The sequence below is a fragment of the Malaclemys terrapin genome, chromosome 3 (genome assembly GCF_027887155.1).
Source record: "Malaclemys terrapin pileata isolate rMalTer1 chromosome 3, rMalTer1.hap1, whole genome shotgun sequence".
Taxonomy (NCBI): domain Eukaryota; kingdom Metazoa; phylum Chordata; order Testudines; family Emydidae; genus Malaclemys; species Malaclemys terrapin.
Window position 1 is genome coordinate 161,585,428 of NC_071507.1, and position 17,338 is coordinate 161,602,765.

General features: G+C 44.1%; 1 protein-coding gene and 1 long non-coding RNA gene across 13 annotated transcripts in view; one reads left to right on the forward strand and one right to left on the reverse strand.

Moving 5' to 3' along the window:
* Nucleotides 1-4,239, forward strand: part of DST (dystonin) — a 432,436-nt gene extending 428,197 nt beyond the window's left edge. For all 12 annotated transcript variants that reach the window (XM_054022022.1, XM_054022027.1, XM_054022023.1 and 9 more), the window contains 2 exons: nucleotides 508-631; nucleotides 3,187-4,239. In XM_054022022.1, coding sequence (XP_053877997.1) covers nucleotides 508-631; nucleotides 3,187-3,452 — 390 coding nt within the window. In that variant the 3' untranslated portion in view covers nucleotides 3,453-4,239. The remainder of the gene's footprint in view (nucleotides 1-507; nucleotides 632-3,186) is intronic.
* An 8,486-nt stretch (nucleotides 4,240-12,725) lies between these two features.
* On the reverse strand, nucleotides 12,726-17,058 carry LOC128834623 (uncharacterized). Its single transcript, XR_008444459.1, has 3 exons — nucleotides 16,987-17,058; nucleotides 15,615-15,773; nucleotides 12,726-13,135 (listed from the first exon to the last, which is right to left on the reverse strand). It is a non-coding gene; the product is annotated as an uncharacterized LOC128834623 (long non-coding RNA).
* Nucleotides 17,059-17,338: the final 280 nt, after the last annotated feature.

Sequence of the window (17,338 nt, forward strand, 5' to 3'; positions counted from 1 at the left end):
TTTTCTTCTGCTCTGGTGCAAAGAGGTTCAAATTCTGGTGATCTAGGGGTTTTAAAAATTTCATAAATCTGTGCTTTTTGCACCAAAATCTTTAAATGAAAACAAAAACATTCCACACATATAACTGTGGGCAGATGGTTTAGATGTAAAATGAAGCTTCTTCTCTCTAGTAATATGCTAAGTACTGTACCCTCAACTAACCTAATATGATAAGATAATTAAAATATATAGTGGTAGCATCTATTTTTTTAAAAAAATACATTGATACATATGTAAAGAATGTTATAATGTTGATGCTAAGTAGACTGAATGATTTTATAGCTAATGATTTTTAGGCACTACATGGTAAAAAACTGGTTCAAATTATTCTCATTACTAAATGATGATTCCAGCCAAGACTTTGTATTTGGCATGCATGTTCTGAAGATGATAATAGAATTCCAAATTCAAAGCCATTCAATACATCTCCATGATGACAGATGAAACAACTGTATTTGTCTTATGTAGGGAACACCAATACAAGGGAGTAAACTTAGACTGCCAGGATATCTGTCAGGGAAAGGTTTCCACTCTGGAGAAGACAACAGCCTAATATCAACAGCAGCTACCAGAGTTAGAGCGCAGTTTGCAGGTGAGTGCTTTGATTTTAGAACTTGATACAATGCACACAGCAAGGGTTGCAACCACCAGAGAGAATACCTGGGGACAAACAGAGATTTAGTCATCACTTGCAGATGACACTAAACTGGGAGGAGTGGTAGATATGCTGGAAGATAAGGATAGCATACAGAAGGACCTAGACAAATTAGAGGATTGGGCCAAAAGAAATCTGATGAGGTTCAACAGGGACAAGTGCAGAGTCCTGCACTTAGGACGGAAGAATCCCATGCACTCTTACAGACTAGGGACCAAGTTGCTAGGCAGCAGTTGTACAGAAAAGGACCTAGGGGTTACAGTGGACAAGAAGCTGGATATGAGTCAACAGTGTGCCCTTGTTGCCAAGAAGGCTAACGGCATTCTGGGCTGTATAAGTAGGGGCATTGCCAGCAGATCAAAGGACGTGATCATTCCCCTCTATTCAGCATTGGTGTGTCCATTTTTGCGCCCCACACTACAAGAAGGATGTGGAAAAAGGCCAGCGGAGTGCAACAAAAATTATTAGGGGGCTGGAGCATATGACTTATGAGGAGAGGCTGAGGGAACTGGGATTATTTAGTCTGCAGAAGAGAAGAATGAGAGGGGATTTGATAGCTGCTTTCAACTACCTGAAAGGGGGTTCCAAAGAGGATCGATCTAGACTGTTCTCAGTGGTTCCAGGTGACAGAACAAGGAGTAATGGTCTCAAGTTGCAGTTGGGGAGGTTTAGGTTGGATATTAGGAAAAACTTTTTCACTAGGAGGGTGGTGAAGCACTGGAATGGGTTACCTAGGGAGGTGGTGGAATCTCCTTCCTTAGATGTTTTTAAAGTCAGGCTTGACGAAGCCCTGGCTGGGATGATTTAGTTGGGAATTGGTCCTGCTTTGAGCAGGGAGTTGGACTAGATGACCTCTTGAGGTCCCTTCCAACCCTGATACTCTATGATTCTATGATTTCTATATGTGATGTGCACATTTGTGCTAATGTCTGAATTGCAACACCTGTAGTTTATAATGGTCCCCCAAGCAGCCACTAAGGAAATACTTAAAAGCAAAAGAGCAGATTTTTAACTATATCCTTGCAGAGCTCAGATGCATTGGAGAGTGGCTGGCCATCAGGGATCTAGCTGTGGCCCCCTGATCATGAGCCACATGGCCCTGATGAAAATAAGAGTCACAGGGGAGCCCCTGCAACTTACACCACTGGTGTAAGGGCCCTCAAGGATATTACACTAGTGGATAAATGGGAGTATCTGAGCTCTGTTCCGCCCTGCTGCCCCCAGCACATCTCTATGCAAGGAATGAGGTTGGGTGGTTGGCATGGGGGCAGCAGCTCCACTCACACCTGCATTCAGCATTTGCAGAGTACAAAGTGGATTTAGGAGGACTGGAGAATCCTACCCAAATGGTTCCTATCTTTTAAGCTGTTACCATTTTCAAGAAGAAATAGTTTAATACACATGTTTAGACCAGGCTTTCTTTGCACTTACAGTAAGCCAGATTTGTTGATTCTTTAATAATTAAAATGAAACTTTTACTCTATATAACTTTATTCCATTGAAGATTCTTGTTGTGATTTTTCCACCTGACACATGAACTGCATTGACACGAATGAAAGATGTCATGCATGTATTGAATAAGCAAGATTTCACTTTATCAGGCCTTGTATACATTGATTTCTTCATTCATCCACTGGAAAGAAGGAAATCATTTTAAACAGTACGAACATATTGTATGGCTTATTGCTTGTTTGTTTATTTCCCAGGTACAAGTAGCACATTGTGTCTTACAACTGTATATCCTTGGAGTGAAGAAGCAATTTACAATTCTGCTAGTGCTTAATACATAAGTCAGAAGAGAGGCCCACATTTTTTGAAGGGTGGGCAATTCTTTTGCAGTATCCATGTTGCCTGTGTAAAATTCCTGATGAGCATGTAGAAGTTGGAGAGTGACTGCATCTAGATTTGGAAAAACTTAGAAAGCCAGGGTATATTGCAAGACTAATGAGTTGATAGAAGCTGCCAGGGTAATATGTTTTTATGAGAAAAGCTAGCAGCCGAGTTTATTACACCTCAGTATTTAATCACACATTCCTTTCTCTTTATTAGGAGAAATAGCATTGTTTTATAGACTCATAGATTTTCAGGTCAGGACCATATGGATCATCTAGTCTGATCTTCTTCATAACACAGGTCAAAGAATTTCACCAGTAACTTGTGCATCAAGTTACATGAGCTAGAGTGCCAGTTTCAGAAAGATGCCCTGTTTTAGGATTAGCAGAATGTTTGCCTCTGTACTCATTTCCTCACCATAAGGAGCCAGCCATGCAATCCCTCAAGCAGCAGTGCTAAGCACAGGCAGCTTGGAGGATCAGACCTTACATATTTTTCCTGAGGGGTACATACTGACCTCACTTCCTGTGTGCCAGTGGGAGTTCCAGGGTGGCTTATGAAATATTTAAGGTCCTAAGTGTGTAAAAACACCCACTAAATGTCTCTCGTTCAACCCCATCTCCCTAATGCCGATGGACATCTTTCCCCTCTCCTTACAGACACCAGAAGGACTCCAAGTAGACCTGGAAGCCGAGCAGGAAGCAAGGCTGGCAGTAGGTCAAGTAGCCGCCGAGGCAGTGATGCATCTGACTTTGACATTTCAGAAATCCAGTCTGTGTGTTCAGATATGTCAGAGACTGTTCACAATGCAAGCAGACCACAGCCCCGAGCAGGATCTCGGCTAGCCTCAGGCAAGCCTTCCAAAATTCCAACTCCCCAAAGGAGGCCACCAGTCAGCAAATTGGACAAGTCCTCCAAGAGATAATGTGATCAGCTCCATAAAGGTCTTTGCCTTGTGCATTAAATATTTAAGTTTGTAAGATGTAAAATATTATGTAGAAATTATTGTGAAATATTGCAAGAGGTGGATTTTTAATTCTGCAGATGGCCTTATTTGTGTATTTGTCCTTTTATTTTGTGTGTATAATTTTTGTCAGATTTTGTTTGTTTGTTTATGCCATATCCTATGTGAAGGGGGAAAGAGTTTTAATGTAAACTAACAATTGTACACAGTAATGTGTAGAAAGTACACTAAAACAATTCCCAAATGTGCAGTGTACTGAATGTACAGTCAAGTCTCTGCAACCTCAGTCAAATAGGCCTATCACTCCATCATTAATTAACAGGAAAGGATACCTCATGATTTTTCTTTAAAAAAATAAAATAAAAAGCCAAAAGACACAATTACACATTTTGAATTAACTAAACGAACACTAAATGATGTATGTCAGACTTACTAAGAATAAAAAACACATTCACACTACAATTATTTATGCAGCATCTCTTGGAGAACTCACAGAAAGTTACTTAAGCACTTGCCAGTCATACAATACTCCAATATCTTGCAGCATTTCTGTGCCATTGCTTTAAATGAGGCCAGACACACTCTGGGTATTAGAACTACTATACTGTAAGAATTCAATATAAAGTGCATTCATGTAAATGTGAGGTTTTCTTTTGCTTGAGTGGACGGTAGCACTGTATCATTGAACTCATTTTGTATCAAAGCAATTTTGCTTGCAGAAAGCTATGAAATAAAACATGTCCCTTAACTTTCTTGCCACTGTATTTCTTTATTTCACAGGGAATTAGTGTTCTGCATTATGTTTTAGGGAATAAATCATTTGAAATGACCAATAATTACCTTAGAATCATACACTCTAATGTAATTTTCCATTTGCAGCAGTCAAATTTTGGTCATCTACTGTATTTATTTAATAAAACATTAATTTGTACCTGTCAAATAACATGAAATTATATGTAATTTATTTTGTGTTGAGAGTTATTTTCTTTGTATTAGAGTATGACACCACTGTGCCATGAATGAAAGGGAGTGGGGCTAGGATAGTGTCAAATAATAATTTTTGAATTAATTTTGCTATTCAAAGATTGCTTTAATAGCCATAACGGTCATTTGTTTTAATTGGAAATGGATGGAACTTTTCCCATAAACAACTGCAGAACTAACAGACAGATGTTACTGTAACTATTAACTAAATTCCTAAAAATTTCAGTTGCCTTTTAAGGACACAATAAGTTGCCACTGGAAACGTGGGCTTGGTTTCCTGGCCAAGTAGTTAAAACTCACTGGAATGCTGGGATTCTATACAAGAAAACTCTGTGCCCTTTAGAGTGCCTTCTGTAGGGCAGAACTGAACTATGCCCAGTCCTCGATGGAAACCTGGTCAGAAGTGAGCCACCTCTCAGGTGAGCCTGCCATTCAAAGTTATAGCTGAGAATTACTTGCGGCTATTGGTGATGCTATTTGGACTCTGATCGTGTGTGCAGTTGGGATGTAAGATTACATCAACTCCTAAGCTGATCTTGCCCATATTCTCACATGGGCGTACCGCAGGTACAGAACTTGAGTCACAGAATCAAAGTTCATAAAAGATGGAAGAATATAATAAAATTCAAACAGTGTAAATCCCGGCTCCATTGAAGTTCAGTGGCAAAACTCCAAGTGTGAGTGCATAGCTGTCCAACCAGAAGTAATGGTTATGGGGCAAAGCTAGGTAAGCACGTCTATAGAAAACCCTAACAGAGGAATGGAGGAGGAAACACAGCAAGCACAAGCCTTGATTCCTTAGGGAAGAGGCAGAGGATACAAGGTGGGAAGAAGTTCCACTACACTTCCTCAGTCCTTCCTTTTAGCAGGCGTAACAGCTATTCCAGAACCAAATGGACCAAATAAGCAAAGGAATTTGAGTAAGTGGTTCCGGTTGTATCTCAGCCAGATAGTGAAACAGCTTTCACAAGAAGTGGGGTGAGTGCACATCAGACAGGAGACTTCAGGCCAGGGTGCTCAGGCACAATTGCTGGCTATCACAAAGAATGGCAAGAGTGGGCCCTCCAAACTACGTGGATATCAGAGACAGATAATCATGAAAGACGGGATGCTCATATTACAGATAATGAGTGTAGTGGCAATCCAATTCCTGCTGCAGCAGGTCTGGGGAATAGATACATCTATTCCTGCACCACTACAGTTCACCTTCTCCTGTGCTGCATTAGCTTTCCCCATCTGACCTGCCCTATTGCTGCTGCCCACTCAATCACTTCTCTTCCTCCCCAAAGCACTGAAGACAAATCAGGAACAAGTCTAATTACCTTAAGAACTTACATGGCTCCTACCACCTGAGTATCTGAGCACCTCGCCATTTTAAGTTTATCCTCGCAATACTTCTGAGTTAAGGAAGGGCTCTTATCCCCATTTTACACATAGGGAGATGAGGCTCAGAGACACTAAGTGACTTGCTCAAGATAAACAGGAAGCCTGTGGCAAAGCACTCAACCCCCCATCTCCCAGCTTCCACAGTAGTGGCCAGAGGTGCTGAAACTAGGGGTGCTGCCACACCCCCTGGCTTGAAGTGGTTTCCATCATAGAGAGGGTTTACAGTTTGGCTCAATGGTTCTCAGCCACCCCAGTATAAAAATTGTCCCAGCACCCCTGGTAGTGGCCTAGTCACTCTGCCACTCTTCCTCTCTGCTGAATGATGATGAAGAATTGTCAGCTTTCACTCCCATTGCTGTGTGCATCATTTCTCAAACTTAATGTTTTTACCCGAAGGGTATTTATTTGAGTTTGGGTTGAGCTGCTCAGAAAAGAATGTTAAAAAAGGGGGGAAGTTGAGTAGAACCCCCTTCTAACTTTATCTGTATATATAGATCACTAACTATAAAGTAACCTATCTGGATAGGTTGTAATACTCCAGATGAGACACTTTCCTTCCTTCCTTCTGGCACATTTCAACTTTTTCAGTAATTTGAAAATATCCCATGTTTGGTATCAGCATACGAGGCGTGAAGTGCTGTCCTGGAGTACAGGGGGGAAAGTGCTCAACCCCCACCACCAAATTACTTCTTCTAGTCTGACTGAATGGAGAATGAAATGGAGGAGAAGCGAGAGACTGGGTAAAGATGAGCTCTTCTGACAGCTTCCAGGGCAAAGATGCATTTTACCCATTTGTGTCCCCTTCCCCACCCCCGCTGCAGCAATGGCAGCTGATCGCACATCCTACCAGGCCCTGAGGTGGCTAAAGATATATCTTTTGCTGATATGATTACATTATATCTTGTATCTCTTCTGTGCACTGAATGCGATAGGAGTCCTGTTGAAAAAAAAAAGTGATTGTGGGAGATAGTGTTGCCCAGTGGTTAGGACATTGGACGAGAACTCAGAAGACCTGGGTCACTACCTTGCTCTGCCATTGGTTTGGTGGGTGACCTTGGTCAAGCCACATCCCCTCTCTATGCCTCAGTCTCCCCATCTGTAAAATGGGGATTATAATACTCCTCTCCTTTATAAAACATGTTGAGCTCTATGGATGAAAATCTCTATGTATTATTATATGGGCTAGGCATTCTAATAGCACCTCAAAATAAAGGCTGGTAATATACATGCATGGGGGGAGAGTGACTTAAAATTACCTTGTATGCATTGTGAGACCATCTTTATTTACATGATAATATATTAGGCAACCTTAATTATGGCATTTGCTAGCTTCTGAGTGCTTCACTTTGCATCCTAAATGATTTTCTTTAATCTTGGGAATTCATGTATATAATCTCCCCGCTACGCTGGGAGGTGGGAAGCTCCTGCTCCACATCGTATCCTAGAAATGCAGGATGGGCTTCTAGGGTCATATCCATGCTCTGGAAAGGGAGCCTGGTGCAGCCCAGCCCTCTTCCTTCCCGCTGACATTTCATTATAGCTGTACAGGAGCTCCCAAGTGTTTTCATTGTAGTATCTGCTGTTGCTATTTGGGCAGTAGCATAGACCCACCTTTAAAATGTTTGCGTTCAGTTATTATTTTGGCAGCCTTCCAAATTTTTGTTAAAAAAGCAAATCACAGCAGTGAAATGGCAATTGTACAAGTTCATATCTCAGCCAGACTTGAACAAAACATCATGGGGCAGAAAAAAATAAAAAAGCTCTCTCTCTCTCTCTCTCTCTCTCTCACACACACACACACAAACACACACACACACTCTCTCTCTCTCTCTCCCCCTGCAGAATTTCAAAGGCCTTCTGCAAACAGTGGAGTGTGAGAGAACCTAGAACAAAAGGTATCAGGAATATGTTATAAGGGACCTGATAGGAAACCTAAATATAGCGCCTGCTATCAGTTCAGACCATAATAAGGTTTTTATGTTTTCTTACAGAAGGGAAAACTGATCAGAAGAGGTAAAGTAATCAGAGACAGTGCATGAGATGTAATAACTCAAATTATACATAGTTTGTATCTAGGCTAGGCTTTGTGCCTAGCATTGCTGAGCTATTCTCCATGCAGTTTGGTGCTCCTTGCATTAAGACATGCTCAGCATTTGGATCTTACACCTAAGAAATAGGGACCTCTAACCTTAAATGTAATTTGGTAATTCAGTGACTATTTTGTTTTGGATACGATTGTTTGTAAATTGCCTGAATTGCAGCTTGTAATGATAAGCCTTGTATTTGGAGGAGGTAATGGGTTTTGTGATTCAGCTAGCATCACATCTGAGTAATTGAGGCTAGGGTTAACAGACAGCTTGATTGAAAACTCGTGGATTTTTTGCTTAGGCACTTTTGAAACTACCACTCCAAATATAGAGATTTATGAAGCACCCTTCCTGTTGGCATTTAAGCTCCATGTCACACTCATATTTAGTGTACGTAAAGAGTGTAACACCAGAGGAAATTTAATGGGAAGTTGTGCTCCTAAATCCCTTAGGCATTTTGAACATCTCTCCCCCCAGGACTCTCAGCAGGAAATTCAGATTAATGCAAGGCCACATTTCCCCCTGCTTTGACACCTGCACAAAGTGGCTACGAAATGCTACTCACTCTGGATTCTCTAGTCACTTACGCTGATGGGAGCAAGTATGCACCCACTTTACAGGGACATAAATGACTACACAAAGTTCAAGGCAGGGGGCAGTCAGCCCCCAGGTGTCCAGAGGGCCCGACCCACTCCAAGTTATGTCATTGAAGGGGTTACCTCATTCTTTTCAAATGTCCTATAGAAGCCCAATGAGTTACAATAAACAGAATTCCCCAAAAGCTTGAACAATTAATTGCATTGTTTGTTTCTGTTGGGTCTTTTAGGTCCAGTTGACCTTAGGCTGTTGATAAATGGCTCCTGCCTGGAAGGCAGACAGGGGAAAACAGAGAGACAAGGTGGGTGAGGTAATATCTTTTATTTAGGGTTACCATATTTTGTGCCTCCGAAAGGAGGACACTCCACGGGGCCCCGGCCCCACCCCCAGCCCCGCCCACGCCCCCGCCCCAACTCCGCCCCCTCCCCAAAGTCTCCGCCCCCTCCCCTGCTTCCCGCGAACATTTAATTCGTGGGAAGCCTGAAGCAGGTAAGGGGGAATGTGGGGGGAGGAGGCGCGGCCCAGGCTGGCCCCCCCGGCGGCTCCAGCCTGGGTCGGCTCGGGCCCTGGGGTGCCGGCCCCGGCCCCCGGCCGACCACCCCCGGCCCGCCCAGCACTGCCGGCCCCCGGTGGCCCGGCGCGCGGCCCGGCGCACCCCCCGGAGGCCCAGCCCCATGGGCCCGGCCCCCCAGCCCCGAACTGGCTCCCGGCCCAGCCCCCCGGCTCCCGGCCCCGCGGCCCAGCGCACCCCCCGGTGGCCCGGCTCCCGGCCCCCGGCCCGGCACCGCGCCCCCGGCTCCCCGCCCGGCCCCGCACCCAGCCCGGCCCGGCACCGCGCGCCCGGCCCGGCACCATGCCCCCGGCCCCGCGACCCCGGCCCGGCCCCGCCCCGGCCAAAGAGGCCCCGGCCGAGCCCTCCCCCCATCCCGATTTTCCCGGACATGCCCGGCTTTTGGGGATTTCCCCCCGGACGGGGATTTGAGCCCCCAAAAGCCGGACATGTCCGGGAAAATCCGGACGTATGGTAACCCTATTTTATTGGACCAACTTCTGTCATTGAGAGAGACGAGCTTTCCTTCACCCACCTTGTCTCTGTCATATCCTGGGACCAACATGGCTACAACTACACTGCATACAACAGGGGAAACTGGTTGTTTTAAGTTCTGGGCCCAATGAATATTTACTTTCTCTGTATTGTATAACACAGCATCTGAGCGAACGTTGGCAGAAGATGGCCGATAGCAGCAGAGCATGCTACCTTTCCTCAGTGAGTTACTGCATTTCCTTTACTGAATCTAGTTTCATCATTTGGTTGATTGGTTTGAGCTTTACAGTGAACCTGCAGCACTTTGAATTTAAATGAGCAAACAATTTTCCATCCCGTATGTGTTGCTCTGTAACAAAAACACAAATGATGCTTTCCACAAAGACATGGTCGTTAGACTGGGTGAGCTTTGCCGTTCCTGAACCCGTGCTGAACTTTGCAACTTCAGAATGACTCCATTGTTTCTGCCACGGTTGTACTGTACAGCTGCCTGCTAGTCCGGGATGTCCCACAGTATGTCAAAAGTGGCCCTTCGTGATGTGGTTGCTCATTGTTTCAGATAATGCTCTAGGGGATTGTTAGGCAGACTGCAGCATTTCCAGAATTTGAAAGGCCTCCTTGGGTCCACTGATGTGGTTACTTACTGAGACAGACAGATTATTCTCTGTGGTTTCCTTTCACAGCACAATGCCCCACACAGTATTCACCTGTTGACTGATCCTAAACATTGGGGATATGAACTAGTAAAGAAATAAACCTTCCTTTTAATCTCATTTTCTTTCATATTGTTTCCCTTTGTTGTGTTGTTTTTGCCCAGCTAATGAGGTCTTGTGCTCACTGATTCTTTCCAGGGTTTTGTTTCTGTTTTTAATAATGCAGAGAGATTTGTGAGTTTAAGCAGGCTCTGGCTAACAAACAGGGTGTACTTCATCAATGGTGAAAGTTTAAACCCTTGCATGAGCACTTTTGTGTTTTCCATGCAAAGGAGAAGCTTCTCCGCTGAGGTCTCACTCTAGGTCAAGTAACATGTGCTGTAACACTCCAATAATATAGCTGTGATCTCATCTAGTAAAGTAAACAAGGGTGAGACTGGCTCAGATTCTCAATTATACAGTAAGAACATATGAATGAAACATTGGCAGGACCTTTTGCTAACTGCAGGAGGAATACCCTGTTTTCTGACTTTGCTAGCAGCAGAATTCCCAAATGCATAGATCTGCTGGGCAAGAAAAGAAATACCTGTGCTATCTACCTGGTTATGAAGAGAGCTAGTGTTACTGAAGCAGACTAGGGGGTAGCAAAGTGAACCTGGCCCACCATTTGGGCAAAGTTTTACAGGACTGGAGGCTCTGTCATCTGCTGTTTTGTCCTTTGCACTTAGGATTTGATCCTGCAAGGTGTGGGGTGTCCTCAATTGCCAGTCAGAAGTCAGTGGCATTTGGGAGTGCTCAGCACCTCTGCAGGGGTACCAGCGCCTCAAAGAAAGAGGCCTGAGCCTCCTGCCAGATCGTTTTAGAATTGGAAAAGCCCTCCATCTTGCACCCTCCATTTCTGCCGTGAGATGGCCGGTTCAGAGACACAAGCTGCTCTGGTATGCTGAGCAATGCCTTATTTCAGCTTGTTGCTGGATTGTTATGTGATAGCAGCACATAGCTCCATAGTTCTCCTGGCATTTCAGAGGTTAACATGTGAGAAATTGCCAGTGGACACAACCCAGCAACTTTTCCTGCATCACATCCCTGGCAGAGAATCTGGATTCCATTGAAGTCCATGGGTGGCTGCCTTGTGAGAACTTTCCTTTCAACTGACCTCCCTATAAGGAACTTGGAGCAATCAAATAACTCTCATATATTGCTTTTGTTATTAACAGTGGCTGGGTTGTGGTGTTTTATTACTGTGGGTTACTTCTTTGCAGAATGAAGATGTTTTTGCTCCTCTAAACCCATATTAGACTATTGTTGTAAGGTGGCACTATTGTGGAGGGAGGGAGAAATGGAGACTAAGGATGGATGACAGCAATGGGAAAAAGAGAGAGAGAGAGAGATGTGGAGGGTCATTGAAAAGGTGATGTACTAGAGATGTCAGGAAGTGTGGAGAGAGGATGCATTGTCTAGAAATACAAGATTTTGCTTTTTGCAGTGTAACAAACTCAAATTCATTTCTATCCTCCTTTCTATTCTCTTTTATACAGGTTTTTATCCCACCCTCATCACCATAATATCTGAGCGCCAGTACGCAATAAGTGACCTCACTAACATCTGTCATGTGTGGTTCATTCTTTCTCTCACCCTCTCTCTCAGGGGAGAATTGTGTGTGCAGTGTAGAGTTTTGTTTTGGTAGGACTCTTTTTCTTTTGTTTGTTTATACCAGAAAAGTCAGGTCAACGAAAAAGATGTGCACTTGTTCTTGGAGTGGAAGGTCATGAGATCTTCAATGGACCTTAGTTGCTGTGAAGTTTATTTCACAGCCTCAGAGTAGCTCCTGAGAAGGTGCTGTCTCCTGCAGAGGTGAGCTTTTCCTTTGCTGCAGATAGTTCTATTGTTCTAGAGGAGTTGGTCCTCGTCATGGAGCTGTAATTTGAGTTGGATTAGCTTTGGTAGACTATAAAGACTGATATGATATGCTATTGAAGGGATTGGCAACCTTTGGCACGCGGCTCACCAGGGTAAGCACCCTGGCGGGCCATGCTGGTTTGTTTACCTGCCGCATCTGTAGGTTCGGCCGATCGTGGCTCCCACTGGCCATGGTTCGCCGTCCCAGGCCAATGGGAGCTGTGGGAAGCAGCGCGGGCCGAGGGATGTGCTGGCTGCCCTTCCCGCAGCCCCCATTGGCCTGAAGCGGCGAACCGCGGCCAAAGGTTGCCAATCCCTGTGCTAATGTAACCCACACACCTCCAGGGTGTGGTGTTCTGTCTCATCTAGTGGCACCGAGACCACTTAGAGAGAGATAAAATGAGTCTGCTCTACAGCCTTAGCTAACAGCCAGTTGGCTTTTAGCTCATGCTGTAGAGCAATGGTTCTGAACCTGGGGTGCACACACCCCCTGGGGGTGTGAGATGCCCTTTCTGGGGGTGCGAAACATGCTAGATTTTTTTAGAAGGTAAATCATCAAAAACACAAATTAAGCACAGGCACGTAAGAACAACTACTTTGTTTAATCAAACCTATGTATTTATTAACATTATACATTTTTTAACAATTACTGTAATATACTGCATCCTAGACATTATGGAAAGGTTGCCAAGGCTCATCCATCCTTCTGTCCACCACCCTATGCTACTCATCCATGTGGGCACTACTGACACATATGATCCTGAACAGATCAGCAGTGACTTACAGGCCTCTGGAAGTGAGGATGAAAGAGCCAGAGTGCAGGTGGTGGTATCCTCTAGCCTGCTGGTTGAGGTTAAGGGCCCAGGCAGGGACAGACAAATCCTGGTGATGAATGCGTTGCTGCGCGGACAGTGTTGACAGGAGGCCTTTGTCTTCCTCAATCATGAGATCGTGTTCTGGGAAAGAGAACAGCTGGAAAGAGATGGAGTCCACCTGCCAAAGAAGGGAAGAGCATCTTCTGACACCAATTCACCAACCCTAGTTGGGGGGGGGGGGCTTTGACTTGATTTAAAGGAGGCAGGCGACAAAAGCCCACATATAAGTATAGAAAAATGTGACCTTGACAAAGGGCTGGAAATTAGGGGGAAGAGAATGCAAAATTACAATAGGGTAATAGGAGCAACAAGAGGAAAAACAGTGCAGGAATCTGCTCAACATCTTAGAAAAAGGTGGTGAGACATTTTGCTTGAATCTAATATAGTTTGTCAGTGGTTCTCAACCAGGGGTACACGTACCTCTCGGGGTATGCAGAGGTCTTCCAGCAGGCACTTCAACTTATCTAGATATTTGCCTAGTTTTACAACAGGCTACATAAAAAGCACTAGCAAAGTCAACACATGGTAAAGTTTCATACAGACAATGACTTGTTTATACCGCTCAATATACTATATGCTGAAATGTAAGTACAATATTTATATTCCAGTTGATTTATTTTACAATTATATGGTAGAAATGAGAAAGTCAGCTATTGTTCAGTAACCATGGGCTGTGACACTTTTGTGTTTTTATGTCTGATTTTGTAAGCAAGTCGTTTTAAGTGTGGTGCAGCTTGGGGGTACACAAGACAAATCAGACTCCTGAAAGGGGTACAGCAGTCTGGAAAGGTTGAGAGCCACTGGTTTAAGTTATCTACTACTAAGTGCTTTATCTTTATTTTTCTTGTAACCATATTTGACTTTTACTCCTTGTATTACTTGTATTCATTTAAAATCTATCTCTTAGTAGTTAATAAACTTGTTTTACTGTTTTATCTAATCCAGCATGTTTAAGCTGAAGTGTTTAGGTAACACTTTAAGACAATAAAATGGCATATTATTCCCTTAAGCAATAGTGGACTTAATGTATTTGTACTGTCCAGGAGAGCACTGGTAAGTACAGGACATACATTTCTGGGGGGGAATCTGTGAATGGGAGTGTATCGAGGTCACTTGCAGTATAACCAAAGCTGGTGAGAGGCAGAGTGTAACTGAAAGTCTGCAGTTACACATAGGCACTCAAGGTGTGGCTTGCATGCTGGAAGGCTGTTTGTGAGTAGCCCAGCTGGGAGCTACTTCAGCAAGGCTTTTGTAAGGCACCCATGGGCAGGGGTGACACATCTCCACACTGGTCTGAATTGTACCCCAGTATGTCACAACACAACCACCAGCTCCAACACATTAGGAGACAGCAACACCCACTAGAGCTCCACTACCCATTAATGAGGCGCTCCTTGGCACAGCACAGAGTGTCTGGCAAACACCTTCTACCATTCATTCAACTTGCAAATTGGCAGATACAAAATGTTATGTTCCCTCCAAGGATTCCGATTGTTTATTCTCTCACCCACAACCTAATTCTCTCATCATTACAGAGGGTCAGTTATTAGCCAGGATATCTTTTCAAGAGTCCTTAGATGCCACAGACACTGCTGTTAGGTCCATTGCTATGCTGGTAGTTATTCACAGGGCATCATGGCTCCAGCTCTTGGGATTCCTGAGAGAGCTTCAGAACACCATTGAGAACCGCCCCTTTGATGATCGAAAGTTGTTCTCAGAAACCATGGACAAGTCTCTTCACACACTAAAAGACTCCAAGGCCCCGTTAAAATCTCTGGTTATATACACTCCTATGAATAAAAGATGATTTAGTAGGCCACAAATTGCCCAGATCTCACCCTGCTCAGTTCTCCAGGTTTCATGAATCCACTGAACCCCCTAGGAAGAGACATAAGTTCCAGAGAAAGAGGGTTGCTCATCCTCTTTCCATGAGTATCCAATCATCATCGAAGCAACAGTTTTAATGGGTCAGTTGAGGGCTCAAATTCTCCCAAGGCTCCAGTTCAGCAGCTATAACCCTTAGCCTTCCTCTCCCCTTTTGAAGACTGCCTTTCTCATTTCTAACGTGCTTGCAGGCAGATCACTACAGACAAGTGGGTCACAGAGGTCATAACATCGGGCTACACCGTCCATTTTATGTCCTTCCCTCCTTTCTACCTCCCTTCCCCATCCTTCTTCAGGGACCCATCTCATGAGCTTTTACTGAGGCAAGAAATATACTTTCCCCTTCAATTAGGAGTAATAGAGCTGATCCCAGCTCCTCACTGAGGAAATTTTCTATCAGAGTTATTTCCTTGTGCCAAAGAAGGACAGAGGGTGGGGACCAAATTTTGGATTAAAACTACTAAACAAATTAATAAAATATCAGAAGTTTAGGATGGTGCCTGGCAACTATAATCCCTTCACTAGAGGCAGGCAATTGCTTTTCAGCCCTTGACTTACAAGACACCTATTTCCATATAGCAATACATCCATCTCTCAGAAAATACCTATACTTTACTATAGGCCAAGAACATTTTCAATACTAAGTACTTTCCATTGGCCTCTCCTCAACTCCAAGGGTGTTCTCAAAGGTCCTAGTAGTAGTGGTTGCTTACCTTGATTGGGAGGTGATTTTAGTCTTCCCATACCTCAACCACTGGTTGTTCAAGGATCAATGTTATGAGGCAGTACAGTCATCCACTCAAATGGCCCTTGCTCTTTTCCAGGAATTGGGTCTTCAACGTAGTGCAATGTAAGAAAATCCAAGTTAAAACCTGTACAGAGAACACAGTTCATAAGGGCGTACTTGAACTCTGACAGCCAGGGCGTACCTTCCCATGGATAAATTCATAATTTTATCAGATCTAGTCAGGTCCATTCAAGGGAGTCCTTGAACCTCAGTAAGGAACTATCTACAGTTACTGGGTCATATGGCAGGTTGCACCTTCATGACCAAGCATGCAAGACCATGCCTCTGTTGCTTCCGGGACTAGCCCAGAACAATCTATTCACCAGAGACAGTTTGGACAAGCAAGTTGCAGTTCCCCTTCATATAAAGAACTCTCTAGATTGGTGGAAAAGTCAACTCAGTGTTGGTGCAGGCATTCCTTTCATTTGCCCAACTCCAACAATAACCGTGACAATGGATGCATCCCTGTTGGGATGGGGCGTTCACCTCAATACTTTCACTGCTCTGAGCAGATGGTCACCTCAGGAAACCACATCAATCTGTTGGAACCCAGGGCAGTCAGGAATGCTTGCCTTCATTTCCTGCCCCTGATGAGGGCCAAATCAATCAACATCATTGTGGACAATGTGGCCTGCATGATCTATATCAACAAACAAGGAGGAGCAAGTCCCGCTTCCTGAGTGCCAAAGCAATAAACTTATGGCACAGGTGTAGAGCCCCTCAGATCCAAATTTTAGTTGTCTACCTCCCCGGTATTCAGAACACTACAGCTAATACTCTCAGCAGACAATTCCCCCAGGATCATGAATGCAAACTGGACTCTCCAATTCTCCATGGTATATTCCAAAATTGGGGACTTCCAGAGGTGGACCTCTTCATTACCTACAGGAACAAAAAGTATCTGTTTTGCTCAAGAGCTAGGTCATCACTCTCTGAGAGACGTCTTTCTCATATCTTGGACGAAGGGTCCATTCTGTGTGTTTCCTCCATAACCACTAACACTGAGCATGATGAACAAGATCTGATAGGAAAAAGCCAGGGTTAGCCTTATAGTACTGACCTCGTTGATGCAAGCTTGGTATCCTTACTTGCTTCACCAGTGTGTCCAGATGCTAGTCAAGCCTCTGATCATTCTTCATCTCCTCTCCCAAGATGCAGGTCATTTACTTCACCCTGACCTAGGGATCCTCCACCTCAGGGCCTGGTTCCTTGATGGTTCATGGTGATAGAATCTACCTATTCTGCGGAAGAACAAGTATTACTAAAACAGTAGAAGGGAGTCAATCCCACTTACTTACCTGCAAAATGGAAGAGATTCAGCCATTGGTGTCAACTCCACCAACTCGTGTCTGAATCCTTGTTGCTCTCAGCCATCCTGGATTACCTGTAGGATCTAAAGAAATCAGGGTTATTAGTTTCCTTGATTAAGGGTCACTTGGCTGCAATATTAGCTTTTCATCCTTGAGTAAAGGATTTTCTATATCTGCTCACCCTATGTCTTCAAGGTTTATTAAGGGTTTGGGGGCAACCTCTATCCCAAAGTTAGGGACCCTACTCCAACTTGGAACCTCCACCTGGTGTTTAGATATTTCACAAGACCTCCATTCGAACCAATGATCACCTGTTCATTGCTTCACTTATCCATGAAGA